The sequence below is a fragment of the Hylobates moloch genome, unplaced genomic scaffold (genome assembly GCF_009828535.3).
Source record: "Hylobates moloch isolate HMO894 unplaced genomic scaffold, HMol_V3 SCAFFOLD_1, whole genome shotgun sequence".
NCBI classification, from domain to species: domain Eukaryota; kingdom Metazoa; phylum Chordata; class Mammalia; order Primates; family Hylobatidae; genus Hylobates; species Hylobates moloch.
Window position 1 is genome coordinate 219,618,215 of NW_026652276.1, and position 22,527 is coordinate 219,640,741.

A 22,527-nucleotide genomic window follows, 5' to 3' on the forward strand; every position below is an offset into this window, starting at 1 on the left:
GTATGGTGTTTCCAGTTTAGGAGATCAGTGGTTGTAAAAGGCTGGTAGATGAAGTTCCATTGCCCCCCTTGGACTTGACCCTGTTCATCATAATAGATGGGTCCCTGTGTCTCCCTGAGAGGCATCTGCATAGCCCAAGCGTGACCAGATTGGAGGCAGCCCACTTGATCATTTTGTCTTTCTTCCCTGGCCTCCTGGGGCTCCGATCTTTCTTTTTGGGGTAAGTCTTGGAGCATGTTACCATCTGAATCTGACTCCTTGGGGGCCGTTGGCCTTGGTAAATGGGGGTAGATTGGAATATATGGAAGAGGAATTTCTATCTCCTCTGGCAGGTGCTGCAAAACTGGTTTCTCTTGCCCTTCCGGTGACTTTTCCTTTGTCTCCGCATTTGCCAGCAAAGCTGATTTTACTTTCACTTTAGGCTCAGTCTGAGCCACAAGTATTTTGCAGTAAGGTGCCAGGCAGGGCTGCAACCATGCAGGTCGAGTTTGAACTATATTTAGCCATGAGTCAATATAAGGGAATTGGTCTGGGTGCCCTGGCTGTCCTCCGACCCCAATCACCACCTTAAATACATGGCCAATTGTTTCCCTATCTATAGTTACTTTGGCTGGCCATCCGACACTAAAAGAGGGCCATTCTATTTCACAGAGAGTTCTCAACCTCTGAGGGGTCAACTTCATCCCGTAATCCCCTGCATAACCTTTCTTAAAATTCTTTAACATACATTGTAATGGGGTGGGTTTTGACGACTTTCCTCCCATTTCCTCCCAGTTACAGCGCACACACTAACTGTCACTTTCGCTTTGGACTGATTAGACCGTCCCCCTCGCAGGAGTATTTCAGACGCCACTTAGCATTGGAGGCTCTGTTTTGACCCCCACAATTACTAAATTGTGGGGCACCTCCCTAAGCCATATGTGGATCACTGCTAGTCCCAGTCAGTCCCACAGTTCTCTCAGAGTGTATGGTCTATGCTAAGAGACCTGCGGCCCCCACACGTCACTCCCCACGTTGGTTCCTCCTGGAACCGCCTCTTTCACATGCAGTCACACACTTCCCTGCTCCCAGTTCCTCTTTCTCAACCGACTCTGCAAGTCACTCTTATGTCCTGGGTTGGTTAGGGTGTGAGCTTGTGAGCTTCTCTGACTTTGCAAGCCACTCTCACGTCCTGTGTTGGACTACTAGTTACACCCAGGGAGGTGATCAGGCTCCCCTTCCATTCTTATGAGACAGGTCCTGCCTCAGGCCCAAACCTTACCATGATCCTGTAGTGCACTGTTCCTGGAATTGTCCTGTACCCCCTTACGTTCCATTGTGCTGTCAGGTAGGGTCACGGGAGAGCTGATCGCCCCTCTGGGTTGAAGTTCTCCCAATGGCGCCTGGGGTCACAGGTCTTCCCCGGCCGGGGGCTTCAGTCTCACAGGCAAAGAGACAGTAAACCTGTCGTCTCCAATCCCGGGCAAGCCCCCAGAAAATGTTTTCAGGACTGGAGAGACCAATAGGTAGAATAGGAGGATTTTATTTAAGTGGCCACTGGCCCAACGGATTCACATCCAAAGACTAAGCCCCAAACAAAGACAGGGCTTGACTTTTATACACACTTCTGAAAAGGGGTTGGCTAGTTTAAATGGCGTGGTGGGAATCTAATGGCATGAACTCGTGGTGTAGGCAAGCAGGCTTACAGAAGCAGAACAAAGGCAGTCAATCAAACAGTGACAGGTTTCATAATCCTTAGCCTAGCTTGTGACCTTGCAGCTGCATTGAAGGAAGAACAAGAACTTAAAAAACCTGGAAATTGAGTAATGGTAAGGGGCATGAGGAGATAGTAAAGGAATTTGTTTTTCTTAACCTTGCTCTGAGGGGGTGCTGGGAGAGTCTCTGGAGCTCCTTCCTTTGGGCTCTGGCTTTCCAGATAGTTTTATCAAAGCTTTGCCAGGGTCCTGCCTATTGCTGGCCTTGGAGTGAGTCAGCCAAGTACAGGAAAACTTGTTTTTCTCTTTTTAATTTCTGCTTCAGCCTCATTTGTGATTCCTTCACCCAGCCTTCCTGTAATCAACCAGGGTTGTTCTTGGAGACTTTGCTTTGAAAATATGTTTTCTGGCCAGGCACAGTGGCTCAAGCCTGTAATCCCAGGACTTTGGGAGGCTGAGGTGAGCTGATCACTTGAGGTCAGGAGTTCGAAACCAGCCTGACCAACATGGCAAAACCCCATCTCTACTAAAAATACAAAAATCAGCCAGGTGTGGTGGGGCATTCCTGTAATTCCAGCTACTTGAAAGGCTGAGGCAGGAGAATCACTTGAACCCAGGAGGCAGAGGTTGCAGTGAGCCAAGATCAGAACAAGACTCCATCTAAAAAAAAAAACAAAAACAAAAAAACAAAACAGAAAATGTTTTCTTCTATGGATACTCATCATCTAAGTTGTAATTAGTCAGTATCTTAACAGCCAGCTAAGCACCCGAACACGTTTTGATAATGATCTGGCAGACTAGATTTGGATTAAAGCCTTGGTGTGCTGCTTGGTATTAGCTGTGTGGCTTTTTTCAAATTATCTATGTTTTCAAACTTTTAGTTTCCTAATTTGTAAAACAAAGGTAATAATACGTACTTCATAAGGCTCAATAACATAATAATATGTAAAATGCCTGCCAGGGCTCAGTAAGATCTAAAACTTATTAAGTTTTATTAATATCAACTATTTTCGTTATTAATGATTTGTTCATTTTGAGTACACCCATTGAGCCAGACTACTTGTTCAAATCCCAGCTCCATGCCTTACTGTCTTTGTTAATCTTGGGCAAGTTACTAAATTTTCTATGCTTTATTTTAGCTTTCTTATCTATACAATAGAAATAATCTGTGCTTTATAATATTATTGCTAAGAATAAATTAGTGAATACATGTGAAGCACTTAAAGCAGTACCTGGCATTTAATAACTGCTCAATAAGTGTTAGCAGTTATTATTCTACCATCACTTTATTTTTAGGAGGTTTCAAAAGGGTAGTTCTTTGTGAAAGATAATTGTGAAGGACTTAAAAGGATACCAAAGACACATTTTATCTACTTCCCAACATGGCCTAGGTCCAATTCTGGTACAATCTACTTACAAAATCTAGGTGGCAGTCCCTCTTCCAAGGTTCTTTCCTAATAAAGTTCTTTTAAAAAAGTTGTTTACACAAATTCTGAAAGTCTGCCCATCCCCTACCCCTCATTCCCTTATGTAAATCCTAATAATTGATTGATCTGTGGCAGAGTTCTATTTTTCTGTAAAAGTTTTATAAGCTAGAGATTTATAATTTGTTTTTCAGAAGAAGATTGTTACTAAATTGGTTTAATTTCTTTTTTCTAGCAGCCCCCTCCACGTTTGATAAACTTTCAGAATCACAGCCCCAAACCCAATGGACCAGTTCTTCCTCCTCATCCTCAACAACTGAGATATCCACCAAACCAGAATATACCACGACAAGCAATAAAGCCCAACCCCTTACAGATGGCTTTCTTGGCTCAACAAGCCATAAAACAGGTATATATCTACCTTCTTTTCTCAGTTGCTTTTTCTGCTGCTTTCTACTTTCAAATCACAAAGAATTTATAGATTAAGCAACAGGTTATAAAGAGCCAAGAGCAAGTCTTCTTTTTCATTTTTTAAATAAATGTGAATTGCAAAGTTTGACGCTTTTTATCAATAAGAGAAATTAAACCACTTATGTAGAAGTGATGGCCCAATATAATCAATGACCATAGGTATTAATTTTTATAATATGGTATGGATAACTTTTAGGTGAGTATATTAAATTTCCTAAGATAGAAGTATTCTAACAAATACAAGTTACATTCACAAAATAGAACAATAAATGAATCTTTGAAGCGTCTCAAGATTTCTTGGAAACAAAATTATGGCACAGTTTCAAGAGGGAATACATATATATCTGATGAAGTTTAATATTTAATGCATATTTAATATGATACAGCTTATTTTTATTTTTTATTTGTCGCCCAGGCTGGAGTGCAGGGGCGCGATCTGGGCTAACTGCAATCTTTGCCTCCCAGGTTCACGTGATTCTCCTGCCTCAGCCTCCCGAGTAGCTGAGACTACAGGTACTCGCCACCATGCCCGGCTAATTTTTTTTGTATTTTTAGTAGAGACGGGGTTTCACCGTGTTAGCCAGGATGGTCTCAGTCTCCTAAACTCGTGAGCCACCGTACCTGGCCTCCTTTTTTTTTTTTTTTTAAATGGAGTCTCGCTCTTGTCACTCAGGCTAGAGTACAGTAGCATGATCTCAGCTCACTGCAACCTCTGCCTCCTGGGTTCAAGCGATTTTCCTGCCTCAGCCTCCAGAGTAGCTGGGATTACAGGCGCCCACTACCATGCCTGGCTAATTTTTGTATTTTTAGTAGAGACAGGGTTTCACCATGTTGGCAAGGCTGGTCTCAAACTCCTGGCCTCAAGTGATATGCCCGCCTCAGCCTCCCAAAGTGCTAGGATTATAGGTGTGGGCCACCATACCTGGCTGTATTATTTATATAATTAATGTCTTCAGGTAAAAATATTTTGTTTTACATTATCTTAAAGTAAAAGTTATCGCAGTGTTTTTTCTTCTCAAAACTCCTGTGACAACAGCCTGTCTAGCTGATTGTAGACTGATTTTGGTTTCTCCAAGACCAAAATAAAGATGATGCAATTTTCATAATTCTATAACATTCATTTTAATAAAATCATTTTAATATTTTAAAAGTATGTACACTGTGTGTCCATACATATCTTTGTATAATCAATTTGGCATTGCTATGTCATCACCAAATTCTCCTAAACAATATTTTAATTATTTAAAATTCATACCTATTATTTCATCATTAGAAGGAAAGTAAAAAGGACCCAAGCTTCAGTCTGGCCTTAAATTCTACTTATTTTCCTAATAATTTTGTGGCACTTACTCAGTCTTTTCACATCTCACTTGCCTCAGCTATAAAATGAGTGTCTTGCAGAGTTCTATTGAGAGTTTATTCTAATGTATATAGAAGCACCTAGCACATGCTCAGTACTCAAATGTTTACCTCTTCCCTATTTATTATATTTTAATGAGTAGACACTAAACATGTTTTTTTTAAAATGGTTGTTGACCAAAAATGTAAAGATAAATGAATAAGTAAATGAACAAGCCAGGGAAAAATCTAGTGGGAAATTGGTTTTAAGTAGTAGATGAGCTTAACAAATTAGTGTACTCATACAGTGGAATACTTTTCAGATATTAAGAAAATGCAGTAATCTAGATATGATTTTCTGAGTATGTGAGGAAAAGCATTTTACAGAATTTTTGTGAGGTGTTCTCATTTGTGTATGTGTTTTCCTCCAGCCTCATCATGTACATAGAAAAAACCTGAAACGATCCACCAACTGATTGTTCTTGGTAGAGGAGGAGGAAAGGGGGCATAGGGGTGGAGTAGGTGGTAAAGAAGACATTCATGTCCAACTTCTTATGTTTCTGTATGTAGTTTTTACAAGGGAATATATAAATTAGGTTTTTCAAAATTGGAATCTTTCAGACATTTTATATAGGGCTGTTCATTTATGAATGACCATGTTTGGAAAATACAGCATCTTGCAGTACTCTTAGTTACTTTCCTTCTCCCAGCATGAAAATTTTCAAATAAAAATTGAAAGAATTATATAGGGAACATTTTGTTCTACTTGCCTTATTACATGTTTATCTATTCCTTTGTCCACTCATGAAGTCATCCTTTTGTTGTTGTTGTTGTTGTTGTTGTTGTTGTTGTTGTTGTTGTTGAGGCGGAATCTCGCTCTCTGTAGCCCAGGCTGGAGTGCACTGGTGCGATCTTGGCTCACTGCAACCTCTGCCTCCTGGGTTCCAGTGATTCTCCTGCCACAGCCTCCCAAGTAGCTGGGATTACAGGTGCCCACCACCACGCCCAGTTAATTTTTGTGTTTTAGTAGAGATGGAGTTTCACCATGTCGGCCAGGGTGGTCTTGAACTCTTGACCTCAAGTTATCCACCCACCTCGGGCTCCCAAAGTGCTGGGATTATGAGCATGAGCCACCATGCCCAGCCCATCATGTTTTTCAATAGGTTTTGAGTAAATTGCAGACAGCAGCATGCTTCACCTCTATGTACTTCAGTATGCCTATCATCATCTTAATGTGTTTATCTCAGCAGGAATGATAGTACTTTCCTCAGATATTTATCGAGGCCTAATTATCTGTTCATATATGAGAAGAGGAATATAAAATCCTGAAAGCACCAGTCTGTAGCTTATTATTTTCAATTGTTTCAGATAGGGATAGAAGAAATGTATGTTTTCAGCCCTCCGTCTTTACCTTGAAGTTGCTATGTATATATTTACATTTTTTTTCCAGTATGTATAAACCTGCCAAGATTGGGTACTGTGATTTTCTGGTATATACTAACAACTGTTGTCTTCCGGTAAAAATCAGTGCTTTTTACTGGTTTTTTTTTTTTTTTTTTTTTTGACAAGATTAATGAAAATTATATATACTTATGCAGTCTTTCGCTGTCCAGTTCTCCTTCCATGTAAATTACAGTTGAACTCTTCTACTTCATTTTGTATGAGTGATTAGATAGACGTTGTATTTTATAAGCTTGTTGATAGTCTTTGTTCTTCTCTTCCTGTTACCGTAGTGGCAGATCAGCAGTGGACAGGGAACCCCATCAACTACCAACAGCACATCCTCTACTCCTTCCAGCCCCACGATTACTAGTGCAGCAGGATATGATGGAAAGGCTTTTGGTTCACCTATGATCGATTTGAGCTCACCAGTGGGAGGGTCTTATAATCTTCCCTCTCTTCCGGATGTAAGTAGACACAAAATTTATACTAGCCTCTGTTGAAAACTGTTGGCTGGGTGCAGTGGCTCACTCCTGTAATCCCAGCACTTTGGGAGGCTGAAGCAGACAGATGACTTGAGGTCAGGAGTTCGAGACCAGCCTGGCCAACATGGTGAAACCCCGTCTCTACCAAAATATACAAAAATTAACCAGGCATGGTAGCACATACCTGTAATCCTAGCTATTTGGGAGGTGGAGGTTGTGGTGAGCCGAGATCACGCCACTGCACTCCAGCCTAACAGAGCAAGACCCTGTCTCAAGAAAGAAAGAAAGAAAGAAAGAGAGAGAGAGAGAGAGAGAGAGGGAGGGAGGGAGGGAGGGAGGGAGGGAGGGAGGGAGGAAGGAAGGAAGGAAAGAAGAAAGAAAGAAAGAAAATTGTCAGTGAATTTGGATCTGGTAGAAGGCATGAATTTGTTGGATTATAGGTTGTTTGTTTTTACAAGTTAATTTTAATCCTTCAGAATATTACAACAGTAGTAAAAATAAAAAGATTATGAACATTGGACACATAACCTAATGTCTTTCAAGCCACCAGAGTTAAAGGTGTTTGTAAATGAGTGATTATGGTGATGGATCGTGGAATCTAAGCTGGGAAAGGAGAAAAGTAAGGACATGGAAAGATATGCTGGGAAGTTGAATGGCTGTACATCAGAAGAGATGAAGACAAGTTTAATAATAGAAATCCTGTTAGATCATACTGACAAGTGTAAAATTACCTCTGGTTTATATTACATGTAAATTAACTCACTCTCCAAACTCTTTGTCAGTATGACTTTTTGTTATTATATTTTTAAATGATTTTTATTTTTAATAGAGATGGGGGAGACACCCTATGTTACCCAGGCTGGTCTTGAACTCCTGGGCTGAAGGGATCCTTCCGCCTTGGCCTCCTAAAGTGCTGGGATTACAGGCATGAGCCACTACACCTAGCCAGTATGACTATTCCAAAGGCAGAAAGTCTACATTCTGTAGACAGATCTCCATATATAAGTTGATTCTGTGTTTGATCTTTTTTTTAATCTAAAGTTAGATGACTTTAAACAGATAACTGTCATGCACATATACATACGCACTTAACATTAAGAAGCTTTTAGGAAATATCTTGTACTCTTTACTTGGATCTAATTACCTATAAGATTGTGAAAATAACTTTTTTATTTTCATTATGTTTTCCAAGTTGAGATCAGTTAATATTTCCTAATAGTTGCATTGTTAATCTTACCAGAGTCATTCCATTTTTAAAATAGTTTTGTATACTTTAAATGAGTAGAATACACATATTTTCTCATGCGTGGATGGTTCATAGGAAAACTTATATCTAATCCCCATAGTTTTATTTGGCTTTTAGGATTATCCCACAATGTAAACAACTTTCCTTGTATTAAGTTCTCATGAATTTAGTCATTCTAGTACTTTTTGTGCTCTCTGAAAAATATTGGCCAAGTATTGCCAAAAGAATATTAAAACAAAAATGACCCTGTGTATGAACCGCCTGGCCCGATTTCCCCCACCCCCGAACCCACAGAAAGTAAAATTCTTTCTGCTTTTTCCTCTGCAGTCCTTATACAGGTGAACCTTTTTCCACCAGCCTTTCTTACCTGAAATTCTTCTTAGGAATTACAGAATAAGCTGAAATGAATGACTGTTTTCTCATTTCTCCCAAAGGTGCTTCATAATTAGTACCATTCTAGGTGCATAAGCAAGAAATTGATTCATTATATACAAACTGTGCCCTATGGCTGTAGGACTTAATTATCTTATAGAATCCTGGTTGAACAAGAGTAGAACTATGTTAAAGAATTGAACTGGATTTTAAGCCCAAAGACATTGGTGGGAAATTTGGTATATGTAGGCATGAAAGAATTTTTGTGTCTAAAGCATTAAACGCTTACTCATTAGGGATTTATAAATATTTTTCCTGGCAATGAATAAGGAAAACAAGTGTTATTTGTATTCCTGTTATATTAAAGCAAGAATCTTTAGGATTCACCTTTTCTCCTACAAAACAATAGTAACGTATTCAGTGAGGTTAGTGCTGTAAATATATGGACTTCATCTATCTAGCACATACCCAGAGTATCAGTTGTTAAAGTATCCCTTTTAGAGGGTCCACTAGGTCCTATCTGTGTGAGGCTAGATTTTCTTCATATTTTTCAAGCAAAACCATGCACCACAATAGATTGAATACACCACAGTAGACTGAATGCTGTTTAGGGAGACATTAAAGAGATTTGCAACAAATGTAAAATTGTGATAGTCTTCTCACCAAGTTTATGTTTTTCATATGGCAAGCTTTTGTCGTTTCTTTATAAATTAAGAATTTTTTTTTCAATTTTTAAGAGTGTGAATGACATGATATTCCTTTTGACTCATTTTTGAAATAGTGTCCTCAATATTTTACTAAGGTGAAACACTAAGATAGTGAAAACCTTTATTCAGGGTTGTTTATGGGGAAAATATCTGTTAGAACTTCGCAAATGTGGTATCTATGTTTTGTTATTTGATAATAATTAAGTTATTGAAGCTTTCTTATAAATTTAAAAGTAGCTTTTAACTTGCAAAGTCAGAATGCCCTGAAATAATTTCTTTTCTTGTAAGATTGACTGTTCAAGTACTATTATGCTGGACAATATTGTGAGGAAAGATACTAATATAGATCATGGCCAGCCAAGACCACCCTCAAACAGAACGGTCCAGTCACCAAATTCATCAGTGCCATCTCCAGGCCTTGCAGGTAAAGTGGGCTTCTTTTGATTTTTGTGAAAGTTTTTCTAGTTTTCATTTTACTTGGAATAAAAAATTACCCCTCTTCTCCTTCTTTTTTGTTGAATGCTTAATCTGAGTTTTTCACTATTTAAAATTAGTATGCTTTCAAAGAAAACAAAGGTTAAATTTCTTTATCCTTTCTTTCTTTCGAGTCACAGTCTTGCTCTCTTGCCAGGCTAGAGTGCAGTGGTGCGATCATAGCTCACTGCAGACTCACTCCTGAGCTCAAGTGATCTCCCACCTCAGCCTCCTGAGTAGCTGGGACTGTAAATATTCTGCTCTACCAAACGTGGCTAATGTTTTTTTGGTAGAGACAGTCTTGAACTTCTGGCCTTAAGCAATCCTTCTGCCTTAGCCTCCCAAACTCTTTGGGATTACAGGCATGAGCCATCACACCAGGCCTTCTTTACCTTTTCAATTTCAACAGAACTTCTCACCATTATAGTACTTCCAGGGGGAAAATTGGTGTTATATTCTCTCTTATTGATAAGTTGCCTGTGATGTGGTCTTTAAGATGTAATTTGCTTAGGGTCAAAATGTATTCGTGACAATAAGTAGAAATCACTCTTTTGGTGATTTGTTTGGTGCTTAATTGTGTTTGTGAATCTTGACATACCTACTCATTTCCTCTGAGAGAAAAACGCCAATATTATTTCTGAGGACGTTAAGTACCTTAAACCAAAATATGAAAAGAGAATTTAAGTCACTCAACAGTCACATGAACACAATTTAAATGGGAATCCCTGTTTTAAACAAACTTATGACAAAATATAGCAGAGAAACTGTTTATCATATGACAAGTTTATACAAATAAGGAACATATGTGGTATTGCCAAAGGACATGATAAGTAGATAATTCCCTAAAGAGGAAATACATTTATCCAATATAGCAGATGAGACAAAAATGTCATTCTTACTAGTGGTCATAAGAAAAATCAAACAAGATAGAATTTCTAAGTTACTGAATTAGCTAAGATTTAAATAATAAAAATAGTCATTGAGAATGTGATGAGAGTTACTCTCATACATAGGTGGAAGGGGTATGAGTTGGCAAAACATTCCTGGAAACCATCATAGCAATATTACCAAAGTTTACATTTATCCAATATTGTACTGTGGGCAAAGTACCTTATATGTATTACCTAGTAGGATATTTGCTTCAAGGGGCTTGGAAAATGTATGTACCCTTGAGCCTAGTAATTTCCATTTTAATACACCAATTATAAGGAAATAATTAGGAACTGGATAGGCAGAACATATTAATATTTGTATTACTATTAAAGCATTATTTGCAGGAGTTAAAAGTTTTTGAAGCAGTGCCCAAATATGAGAATGATAAAAATAAATTAGAATGTGCTCAACTTGTAAACAGATTATTTAGCTATTCAGACAATGCTTATATAGAGTTTTTAATGGCATGCTCATGGACTACTGTTTAGTGAAAACAAGTATACAGAACCATATAAAAGATGTAAAAGTATGTTTAAAACTGGAAAGAGATATATCAACCTTAGCAGTGTTTATATATGGATGGAGAAGTAATGGGCTACTTAAATGTTATATCTTTTTATAGTTTTCAACTATACTAAAATGAAGCATGTATTCTTATATTATCAGAAGATTATAAATAGCCATTGTTTTGATTGATTTTGAGGCAGGGTCTCACTCTGTTGCCCAGGTTCTAGCAATCATGGCTCACTGCAGCCTCAAACGCTTGGGCTGTAGCAATCCTCCTGCTTTAGCCTTCGCAGTAGTGGGGACTACAGGTAGGTGCCACCAGGCCTGGCTAATTTTTTTTTTTTTTTTTTTTTTTTTTTTGGTTAGAGATGGGTCTTTGTTGTCCAGGCCTTTTGTTTTATTTTTAAATGAAATTCTCCAGAGTTTATAAACCAATGAAATGGAATTTTTTTTCTTCATTTTATCAGCCATATCCTGTTGTTCATCAAACCTTTTAGAACTTCTGTCAATTCAAAATTTTTTTCTACTTCCCACTTTCATTGTATTCCTACTGTTACTGTTTAGTTTGGGCCTTCATCAGTTGAAATCAAAATTATTTGCAACAGTTTTCCTTCTTTCTTGGCTGCTTTTAATTAGATCTTCATTGTTCCAGTCTAAACTACCACCAGAGCATAGCTTCTTAATCTTTTTAGGGCAGTAGTCCAGAATCCCTCTTTTGTTTATTGCCTCAAGTCTGAACCCATTGATCTGACTTTCTGTGTCTTCCATTAGTTGGTCTAATTTTGTTTACTTGGTTTTCTTTTTTGAACTCCTTTTCTATCAGCCCATACCACCATTCGTTGTCTTCTGTAGCTTCCACTGGCACTAGGGTCTCACTGAGATCTTACCCCTGTTACTCTAACACAGAAAGACTTGGCAATGTTTGGAGACGTTTTTGATTGTCACACCCCAAGCTGGGAAGTATAGAGAGATGCCACTGGTATCTAATAATTGGTGGAGGCCAGGGATGTTGCTAAACATCCTGAAATGTAGAGACATTCCTCCACAACAAGGAATTATCTGGCCCAAAAGTCAATAGTGCAGAGGCTGAAAAACCCTGCCAGTGTAACAGGCTGTAATAGACTGCTGAAAATTCAGCAACTACTTACTGTTTCATAGAATTTCATCATGGTTCCCAGTTTCAATGTAGTGCTAAGTGAACACATTCAACAGGACTTCAATGCATAATTATTCATTCGTTTTATGAATGTATGATTTCCCCCTCCTCAGGACCTGTTACTATGACTAGTGTACACCCCCCAATACGTTCACCTAGTGCCTCCAGCGTTGGAAGCCGAGGAAGGTAAACTGACTAAACCATATTTTCGAGTATATAAAATCTCTAATTAGATTTCTCTTGCCAGTGTTCAACGTGTTTTGATACTCAATATATTTTGAACAATTTATTTTTAATTAAAATTTTAATAACTACTATATATTTTAATAAATAAGGGATTAACAAAAGTACAAATTTACCTTTGAAGATAGAAGAATATTTGTCTATATGTTGAAAATAAGAAATGTTTAATAGTCATGTAATAGCAAAGAAAACATAAAAATGAATAGGTATAACTCAGTACGCTATATAGAAACACAAATTTAGGGAAAAGATAAAATTGTATGCTAATTTGATCTCTAATGACTAAATATTGATTCTACTTTAAAATAAATGAATGTACAGTTATTGAAATTCTATTTTAAGCAACTGCTCTCCTCTTCCCTGCATTATGGCTGAAAATTCCTCCTAGCTAGTGAACCCAGTTCTTACTTTATCATATGGAAGAATTGTCTGAGGGAGAAAAGTTTGCCTTTAATCCCATGAGAACATAGTGAATCTCTGTAAAAGGTTTTTGTCCTACCTTCTTTAAATAGCATTGTTTAAATAAATGATTATTTCATTGTCTTCACCAAAGTATTCACTTTGCTACTGACTAGAGAAAGGAAATGAGAAAGCCTAAAATCAGATGCCAGTTCTAAGATACTAAATCTGGTTGCCTAATTGTAAAGCCTCAGGTTTTTAAAAGTTTAGGTTTATTGAAACATCTTTCCAGATATATAACTGTTTAGATAGGTTAATTCATAAAAACATTTTTATCATAAATGAAACTCGCATACAGCAGTTTCATTTATTATGCATCATTAATTGCTGATGTTAACATACTTATTGTTGTGAAGATACAGTATTTTAGAAAGTTGTTATACTTTTTATGAGGTATTTAGCTTAACATTCTTAGATTGCTTTTTCTTCTCTCTCATACTTACAGCTCTGGCTCTTCCAGCAAACCAGCAGGAGCTGACTCTACACACAAAGTCCCAGTGGTCATGTTGGAGCCAATTCGAATAAAACAAGAAAACAGTGGACCACCAGAAAATTATGATTTCCCTGTTGTTATAGTGAAGCAAGAATCAGATGAAGAATCTAGGCCTCAAAATGTAATTATGGAATGCTTGCAATACTATTCCTATGCATGGTGGGTAGGGTGAGAGAAACTTTTAAATAGCTCTTAGGAGTTTTTTTTAATGTTATATTTAAAAGGATTTAAAGACAATTTGAGGGAATCTCTCAGTAAATTAAACAAAAAGATAAAGATGGAAAAACAGGAAAGTTTTTAAAAATCAGAGGCTCAGATATGGAGGCTGGGCAGTTAAAAGGAGATATTCTCTAACCAGAGTTTTATACCCAGGCAAATTATCAATCAGATTGACTTGAAGATTAAACATTTTCGTGCAAGTTCTCAAAATAATTCTTATGTACTCATTCCCAGGAAGATATTTGATAATATGAATCATCAAAAATATAGTAAAACAAGAAAGACATAAGATTCCAAAAATGGAATCTGACACAGAAGAAAAAGGCAACCCCCAGTGTAGCAGCAGCAGCTTGTGCAGTAGTCTGTAGCAGGAAGACATAGGACTCCCAAGGGAGAAAAATGCTTCAACAGTATTGAGAATCTCCTGTTGGAGATTGTGCGAATGACATAGAAATAGGTACCTAGAAAGATAAGCAACTGAAAATACAAGGTAATTACAGAGTCTTAGTAAAAACAAAAAGTTGTACAAAAAATGTCTTAGTACATTTTGTGGGTCTGCAGTGAACAATATTTACATAATAATAATGATATAAACACCGGAGTACGAATGTAACTAAAAACTGTGACGCAATCAGGATATAACCTGAATACGCACTTAACCAAAAATTGTGATTTTCAGAATACTTAACCAGTACAAGACAAATACTGATCATACTGATCAGTTGGGATACTGGCAATAAACAGTTAAACCAGTACCTACCAACTAAAACAATCAATGCTTAATCAAAACTAGGTTAAAGGGATGGGGTAAATGGTGGTGGTGGTTTTGTGTGTGTCTGAATGGAAGGAGGACGGGGTTGGAGAATCAGAGTGTAAAAACCTAATCTCCTGATCTTCACTAGTAAGGATTATAGATGTATTGCAATTTTTAACAATCATTTTATTTAGAAATGTGGAGGTAAATGGCAGAAGAAAAAGCTAGGTTTGAAAACTAGTACTTCCAAGGAATGAATGCTTTTAACTATATCTACATTTATTACTTTGAAATTTTTGACAACATTTGAAAGAGATTGTTTTTGTTATTGATTTGAAATTTTTACCATGCTGGGCTTCAGCAGAAAGTTTAGATTCATCTTATAATTTTTGTATCTTAGGTATAATTTGAATGAACAGCTCCGGTGAGGTGTATATATATATAGGTCATGAGGTTGACTTCCACACTACCCAACCCATTCTCCAATTTCTGTAGCCATCCCCAGACTCAGATTTTTTCTCTATTTTGGTATTTTTTAGTAGAGGTCCATGACTTCTAAACCAGTTAGCAATAAACATATACTATTCTCATGAAGATTCCTTTGAAGCAGCCAGGTGCTCACTAGAAAGTGGTCTACACTTCAGAATTGCATTAGTGATGAAATTTTTTTAAAGCCAGTTAAATATATATTTTTTCTACTACAGGCCAATTATCCAAGAAGCATACTCACCTCCCTGCTCTTAAATAGCAGTCAGAGCTCTACTTCTGAGGAGACTGTGCTAAGATCCGATGCCCCTGATAGTACAGGAGATCAGCCTGGACTTCACCAGGAGAATTCCTCAAATGGAAAGTCTGAATGGCTGGATCCTTCCCAGAAGTCACCTCTTCATGTTGGAGAGACAAGGAAAGAGGATGACCCCAATGAGGACTGGTGTGCAGTTTGTCAAAATGGAGGGGAACTCCTCTGCTGTGAAAAGTGCCCCAAAGTATTCCATCTTTCTTGTCATGTGCCCACATTGACAAATTTTCCAAGGTAAGATAGTACTTCCCTTCCCACATTCTTTTACTGTAAACTTTTGAAGATTATTTTAACAGAAAGCCTTTGTAAAAACTTAAATGAAATTCCACTTGGCACAAGTGTATACTCCAAAATCCCAATGAATAGTCTAGGTTTTCCCATACCCTTCCGCTTATTCCTTGTGCTTCTTTCAAAAAACTAATCATTCAGCCTGAGCAACACAGGGCCACCCTGTCTCTACAAAATAAAAAATTAACCAGGTGTGGTAGTGCATGCCTGTAGTCCCAGCTACTCAGGAGGCTGAGGTGGGAGGATTGGTTGAACCTGAGAGGTCACGGCTGCACTGAGCTGTGACTGCACCACTGCACTCCAGGCTGGACAACAGAGCAAGACCCTCTCCCTAGTCATTATAAAAAGAAGAAAAATAACAGGCCCTTTAAATTATCACAAGGGGTCACTATAAGGAACAATGTCCTTATGCATAACAGCTACCAGAGTTTATTATGTCTTTTTGCCAGGCATCAAACTGTATCATTTACAAGTATTTCAAGTAAATTCTCAAACCGTATGGGGATGCTGATGATCATCATGACCAAGATGGTTAAGAGCCATTGGGTTGATCTCTCAGTTCTTGGAAGGCTATACTTTTGAAAATTTAACTTTATAAACTTAGAGTAACAAGAATAGTACAAAGAGCTTTTCTGGTTCCTGAATCCTTTGGAGGAAAAAAATTCAATTATGCCCTAGATATTTGAGTCCTAGATTAAATTTGTTTAGGTGTTTTTTTTCATATATGTAGCTCATGCCTTCTTAACTAGATTTTGATGTTAGACCCTTGCATTATATTTCTGCTGTTTCTTCTCAGCATGGTGCAGTATACCTAGTGGTATGTGGTAAATGCTCAGTGATTAAAATTCATGCCAAATAAACAGTTCTGTATCATAGATGTCATGGAGGAGGTGGGAAAGGGAAATAGTGAAGAGAGGAAATGATGCATTAGGAATTCAAAAGTACATTGTCCCCCAACAGTGGAGAGTGGATTTGCACTTTCTGCCGAGACTTATCTAAACCAGAAGTTGAATATGATTGTGATGCTCCCAGTCACAACTCAGAAAAAAAGAAAACTGAAGGCCTTGTTAAATTAACACCTATAGATAAAAGGGTAAGTCTTTGGTAAGATGTATTATTGTATTGTAGTACCTTTCATCAAAGAGGTGTATATCCATCCAGATTTTATACTGATCCTCTTTATTTAGGAGTATTTTTTTTTTTTTTTTACAAAGGTACATGAATCTTAGACTATAAAAAATCACAGAATGCATGTATTTTATAGAAGCTTATTGTACCTGAACAAGATGGAATATGTAGCCTAGACTTTTAAATTTAATCTACCTTAAGTAAATTTCTATTTTGTTTTATTTCCTACCATAGATAAGATTTTTCCTCAGAATTGCCACCAAGGAGCTGGGTTTTTTCTTTGCTCTTCCTGGAAATAATTCCTTTTTTTTTTTAACCGAATGGGACTAGACTTATGCATCAAACCCAGCTGATACATTTAACTGTAAATAACATTTAAAGCTACCAAGTCAACACTTTGTTACCAGAAAAACTCCTTTGCTAAATTATTAGGTAGAACAGTCAATATGAAAGTTGTCATGCAAGAGGGGACGTGCCCATTCACTGCCAGTACTACTCAGTGGTTACTGGGATAAACCCATAAGCAGGGAAGTATGAATAGCAGAGCACATGGTTGGACCTTCGGCATGCAGAAAGGTGCCTTAGGTCTGGATGCACATTGAGAAGGTCCACCTCCAGTTCTCCTAAGAGATGTACGTTCTTCCTTTATGGACTATTACTAATTTTTAATACACAGACTGGAGCAATAAGTGCAAATTTATTGTTAGAAAACTTCAAAAGGGTTTCTAGGGATTGTCTTAGTTCATTCAATTACAGGGCCTGTTCCCAGATATTGGGAAGGAGAGCAAAACTCCAAGAATCAATGATTTTTTTATATTCCTCTGGGTTTTAATTTTTAGTCTGACACTTTGGGACCTCTGAGATTGCTATTTAAAATAAGCTGTGAATTCATTGTTTTATAATATTTTATCTCAGTTTTTATTTATTTTTGTTTAGAAGTGTGAGCGCCTACTTTTATTTCTTTACTGCCATGAAATGAGCCTGGCTTTTCAAGACCCTGTTCCTCTAACTGTAAGTATTAATGTCATTTTGTGCATGTTTACACAGTGGAGTGCTTTTCTGGAATTTTATTTATGAGAATTTAGCTTATATACCATTTTTCAGTACTTTTTAATATCTAAACCTTAAATCTTAATAATACGTACCGAATGCTTTGATCCTGCATAGGTACATTTTAGTAAGTGGCCCAAAACTTCTGTTCATGTCTCAGGTATTCTTTCCTCTTTTCTCATCTATTTTACTTACTACTGGGATGTTTGGGGTGATTTCTGTTAATTGTCTGTATCTCAGGAGTTTTAGGCATGTTTCCGAAGCTGTTGCAAAAAAACTTTGAAATAAAGACATCTCTCCCTGCTACATTTTCCCTACTTATTTTTCTTTATAGGTCCAGACTTCAAGTAAATCAGTAGACTTTACCAATACAAAAAAGTTGAGGAAGTATGTGTGCATGTGCTGTGGACTTCAAAAAGGTTCATATTGAAAGTCTGATGTGACTGTTGGGGGGCGTGGTGGCTCACGCCTATAATTGCAGCACTTTGGGAGGCCGAGGCAGGCAGATCACGAGGTCAGGAGGTAGAGACCATCCTGGCTAGTACAGTGAAACCCTGTCTACTAAAAATACAAAAAATTAGCCAGGTGTGGTGGCGGGTGCCTGTAGTCCCAGCTACTTGGGAGGCTGAGGCAGGAGAATGACATGAACCTGGGAGGCGGAGCTTGCAATGAGCTGAGATCGTGCCACTGCACTCCAGCCTGGGCAACAGAGCAAGACTCCGTCTCAAAAAAAAAAATTCATTTGTTCTACAGTTTGATAAATCTCAAATTAATACAAAGTTAAGAAGAAAATCAGCTTAGTAAATACAGTCAGCTTCTTAAGAACAGATTTTGAGAACTTGATATAGGAAATAAATACTTTCAGGGAGAAGGATCTTTTGTACCTAAAAGAGGCAGGGTAAAGAGGTCGAGAGGCTTGTAACATTACCAACTTGAAAATGTAACCTTGAATTGTACTTTTTATTATCCTGGCTTACAGTTACGTTATTAATACCAACAATGACAAAGTAGCCTCCTTTTTCTTAATAAATATCTCATTTAGTCTGTACAAAATTCTGTGAGTTTGGCAGGATTATCCCTATTTGAAATATGAAGAAACTGAGGTTAAGTAACTTACCCAGGACCATGATACTGAGCAGCAGAGCTGGGGATTAAACCCAGATTCAAAGTCTTTCTTCCTCTTGTATAATACATGCAGCAAAAACCTGTCAGATTCTACTAGAAATGATATTCTTTCTAGTAATTGCTTTTTGTTTAATAATGAAGAAAAAAATCTAGATGATTTAAGAGGGAATGTGTGAAGACAAGTTTTTTCATTAAAAATCATTGGGGCTGTGTGCAGTGGCTCACGCCTGTAATCCCAACATTTTGGGAGGCTGAGGCAGGCAGATTGCTTGAACCCAGGAGTTTGAGGCCAGCCTGGGCAACATGGCAAAACCCCATCTCTACAAAAAATACAAAAATTAGCTAGCTATGTTAGCACATGCCTGTAGCCCCAGCTACACGAGAGGCTGAGGTGAGAGGATCACTTAAGCCCAGAAGGCAAAGTTTGCAGTGAGCCAAGATCGTGTCACTGCACTCCAGCCTGGGTGACAGAGCAAGACCCTGTCTCAAAAATAATAATTGGTTAAACTTTTTGGAAAAAGTAACACAAACCTTTACCAGTGTGTGTGGAAGGCAGTGGGCACTTGTAAACACTGTTAAATGGATTTCTTTACTAATGACAAATAGCACAGAGAAAAGCAATGAGAACATTCTGAATTTTAGAGCACATCTCATAGAATATATTTAGGACAAGGTAGAATTTAGCTATTTGTATTATAACATCTCATTTTTTTAAAAGGTGCCTGATTATTACAAAATAATTAAAAATCCAATGGATTTGTCAACCATCAAGAAAAGACTACAAGAAGATTATTCCATGTACTCAAAACCTGAAGATTTTGTAGCTGATTTTAGATTGATCTTTCAAAACTGTGCTGAATTCAATGAGGTGAGGCTAGGGGAGGGAAGGGGGCAGGAAGGAATAGCAGTGTGAAAATCATTTTAGACTAAACACCTTGTCAACATAGGAGACCAAGATGTCTGAGTTAGAATAAATTTCCAACTTTTCACATCAGGGAATGCAAGAGAGAATTCAGATAACTCTATCCACATTTATATTCAAAGGTTTATTATAGATGGTGATGGAAATGTAAATTACAGCTGATAACTGAAAGACAAAATGTTTTTCTCTGACCTAGAAATATTCTTTATCATTCCCACCTTTATTTCTTATTATGTTGATCTTGAAATATTAAGGATGTGGACCAAATAGGTCTAATTTAAAAATTTCTCATTTGTCAGTTCATCTGAACATCTGTCAGACTTAGAACCTTTTGCTGCTGGTGGTTTGTTCTCTGTTACTCATTCTAATAGTACTACATTTAATTTGTTCTAAAAATACCTGGTTCATGATCCTATGGTTATGGAATCCTAACTGACATATGTTTGGCAATACAGTCCTACCATTACCACCTTCTTTTAGAATAATCCAGTCTTTTACTTTTCCACACTTTTGAATCTTTTATTTTAGCTGGCCTTCTGTACAGAGACTTTGTCTAGTCCTAGACTATTATTTCAATGACTATGCATGAACACTTTTCAAAACAAGTCATTAATATATATACTCTCCAAAGTCAAAAGTGTGTCCTTTTTTACTCATATTTTTATTTTTACTCAACAGCCTGATTCAGAAGTAGCCAATGCTGGTATAAAACTTGAAAATTATTTTGAAGAACTTCTAAAGAACCTCTATCCAGAAAAAAGGTTTCCCAAACCAGAATTCAGGAATGAATCAGAAGATAATAAATTTAGTGATGATTCAGATGATGACTTTGTACAGCCCCGGAAGAAACGCCTCAAAAGCATTGAAGAACGCCAGTTGCTTAAATAATATGCAGCACCACTAGCTTGTGCTGGTTTTTAGATTTTTTTGTTTTCAAAAAAACATTTGTCAGTAATTTAACATCACTACAAAGAAGAGTTTGTGACTACTCTCATCTCTGTTTTGGACGTTTACTAGACTTTTATTTCCTTAATAGCCCATTTCTGTTAACCTCTTATCACTAAGAAAGAAAATGGAGAGAAGGAAAAAAGGAGGATAGAAAAAGGATGGAAGAAAGAAGCATTGAAAACAAAGACATTCTTCCCACTTCTTGGATTTTTAAACCACAATCTGGAGCGATAGCTACTGTAGAAAGGAAATAGACTTTGTATGAACTCTTAAGTTGAAAAGTATATGTGGTTTGGATGTGTGCTTTAATTCAGTTTTAGAAATTAATACCACTACCCATGAATTATGGCCTGACAATATGAGTTAGGTGTACTGTACTGAAGAACAGTACTCCACAAACATGGGTGGTAACAAGAGCTCCATCCCAGGAGGCCAAACGGTGCAACAGAAGGGTAGGTTAGATGCTATTAAGAAGGCACCTAATAGTACATCATGTAAGATGGCAACTGTATTAAAGAAAAATCCGGAAAACAAATGTTTGATTTTTGTTTTTGTTTTTATCTTGTCTGTAGAGGTGTTTGGTATAGCAGGTTTTCAAGGCCATTTTTTATACATTTCTAGATCTAGATTTTCAACTTCTTCCACTGAGGGAAGTATAACAATTGGTTTTGCTGTCTATGTGAGATTTAACTGTACAGGTGATCCTTTTACAACAAGCCTCATTGTTTGCAGTATAGCTTTTAGTGGAACTAACCAAAAAAAAATATAAATACAGCAGCGTGCACTGTACTTGATGTGAGGTTTCTTCATCATATACCCTACTGGGCATTAAATGTAAGTTCCTCTGAAAGGGACTCGTTTTTGTGGTTTTCATCTGTCTATAATTTGGAATGAAAATGTGTTGTAGGATTTTGGGAGCAGGCAGTTGGGGGGAATTAATAGTGATTTTTTTTTTTTTCCTGAAGCATCTATCTCATGTTTTTCTTTTGAGAGTCAGAACATCAAACAATCTTTGATCTGACTTCTGATTTTATTCTCCTGATAGAGATACAAAAGACCTATCTTCTGAGGACAAGCATATTCTTAATGTGCCCTACCTACCCGGTTCAACTGATCTAGATAGAAGAAAATTGCTGTGCCATACACTAATCCAGCATTTGACACAATATCTAAATGGTTTGCTGAAGTTAATCTTTATTTATAGAACATTAACTGGAGTAAATTTTTCTCCTTAGGATAGAATAAAAAGAGCCCACTTGAAAGAAGGCTATTATTTGCATTATATCACCTGCCATAAATTTAACATAGAAGACTTGGTTTTATCTACGTGGCTTTACTTCTTAAAGTGGAAAATATCCTGTGACTAATTCATTGGGTTTTCAGGTATTGCTAGAGATAAAATACAGGGAGAAAATAACTTGTTAGCAATAGCTTCCCATTGTTTATATATAGGTCTTGTTCATAATATGTCAATTACGTATTGTTAAGAAGTCCTAATCGCTTTTCCAAATATGTGTTACATGGTAATGTTTGTCATTGTTGTTTTAAAGTTGCATTTGACATTTGTTCTCCAAAGAGTGTTTGAACAGATTTTGATAACAGTGCATACACCTTTTGTCTTTTTTTGCTCCAGCATTTTATTTTTAGCACAGCAGCTGTAGAGCTTTTGCTAATACTTTTATTGTTGGTATCTTAGAATACTATTTGTCTGACAGTTTATTCTTCCATACTTGTCTCCCAAGTTAAAACAGAGCAACACAGATAAATTATTTTGAGACTCATCACAAAAGGGAGTTAGAACTTGTGAGAGTAAAACTGTAATTTCCTAAATGTGACTAATGAACCCCAAACT

The 22,527-nt window shown here is 37.1% G+C and overlaps 1 protein-coding gene across 4 annotated transcripts in view; it reads left to right on the plus strand.

Moving 5' to 3' along the window:
- Positions 1–21,210, plus strand: part of TRIM24 (tripartite motif containing 24) — a 127,053-nt gene extending 105,843 nt beyond the window's left edge. For 2 of the 4 annotated variants that reach the window (XM_032761879.2, XM_032761877.2), the window contains exons 10-19: positions 3,357–3,527; positions 6,661–6,834; positions 9,466–9,601; positions 12,361–12,433; positions 13,395–13,563; positions 15,120–15,448; positions 16,463–16,595; positions 17,567–17,641; positions 19,524–19,673; positions 20,406–21,210. In XM_032761879.2, coding sequence (XP_032617770.1) covers positions 3,357–3,527; positions 6,661–6,834; positions 9,466–9,601; positions 12,361–12,433; positions 13,395–13,563; positions 15,120–15,448; positions 16,463–16,595; positions 17,567–17,641; positions 19,524–19,673; positions 20,406–20,615 — 1,620 coding nt within the window. In that variant the 3' untranslated portion in view covers positions 20,616–21,210. Of the gene's footprint in view, positions 1–3,353; positions 3,528–6,660; positions 6,835–9,465; positions 9,602–12,360; positions 12,434–13,394; positions 13,564–15,119; positions 15,449–16,462; positions 16,596–17,566; positions 17,642–19,523; positions 19,674–20,405 lie in introns of all 4 variants that reach the window. The other 2 variants (XM_032761878.2, XM_032761876.2) reach the window with 1 other exon arrangement.
- The last annotated feature ends 1,317 nt before the right edge of the window (positions 21,211–22,527 follow it).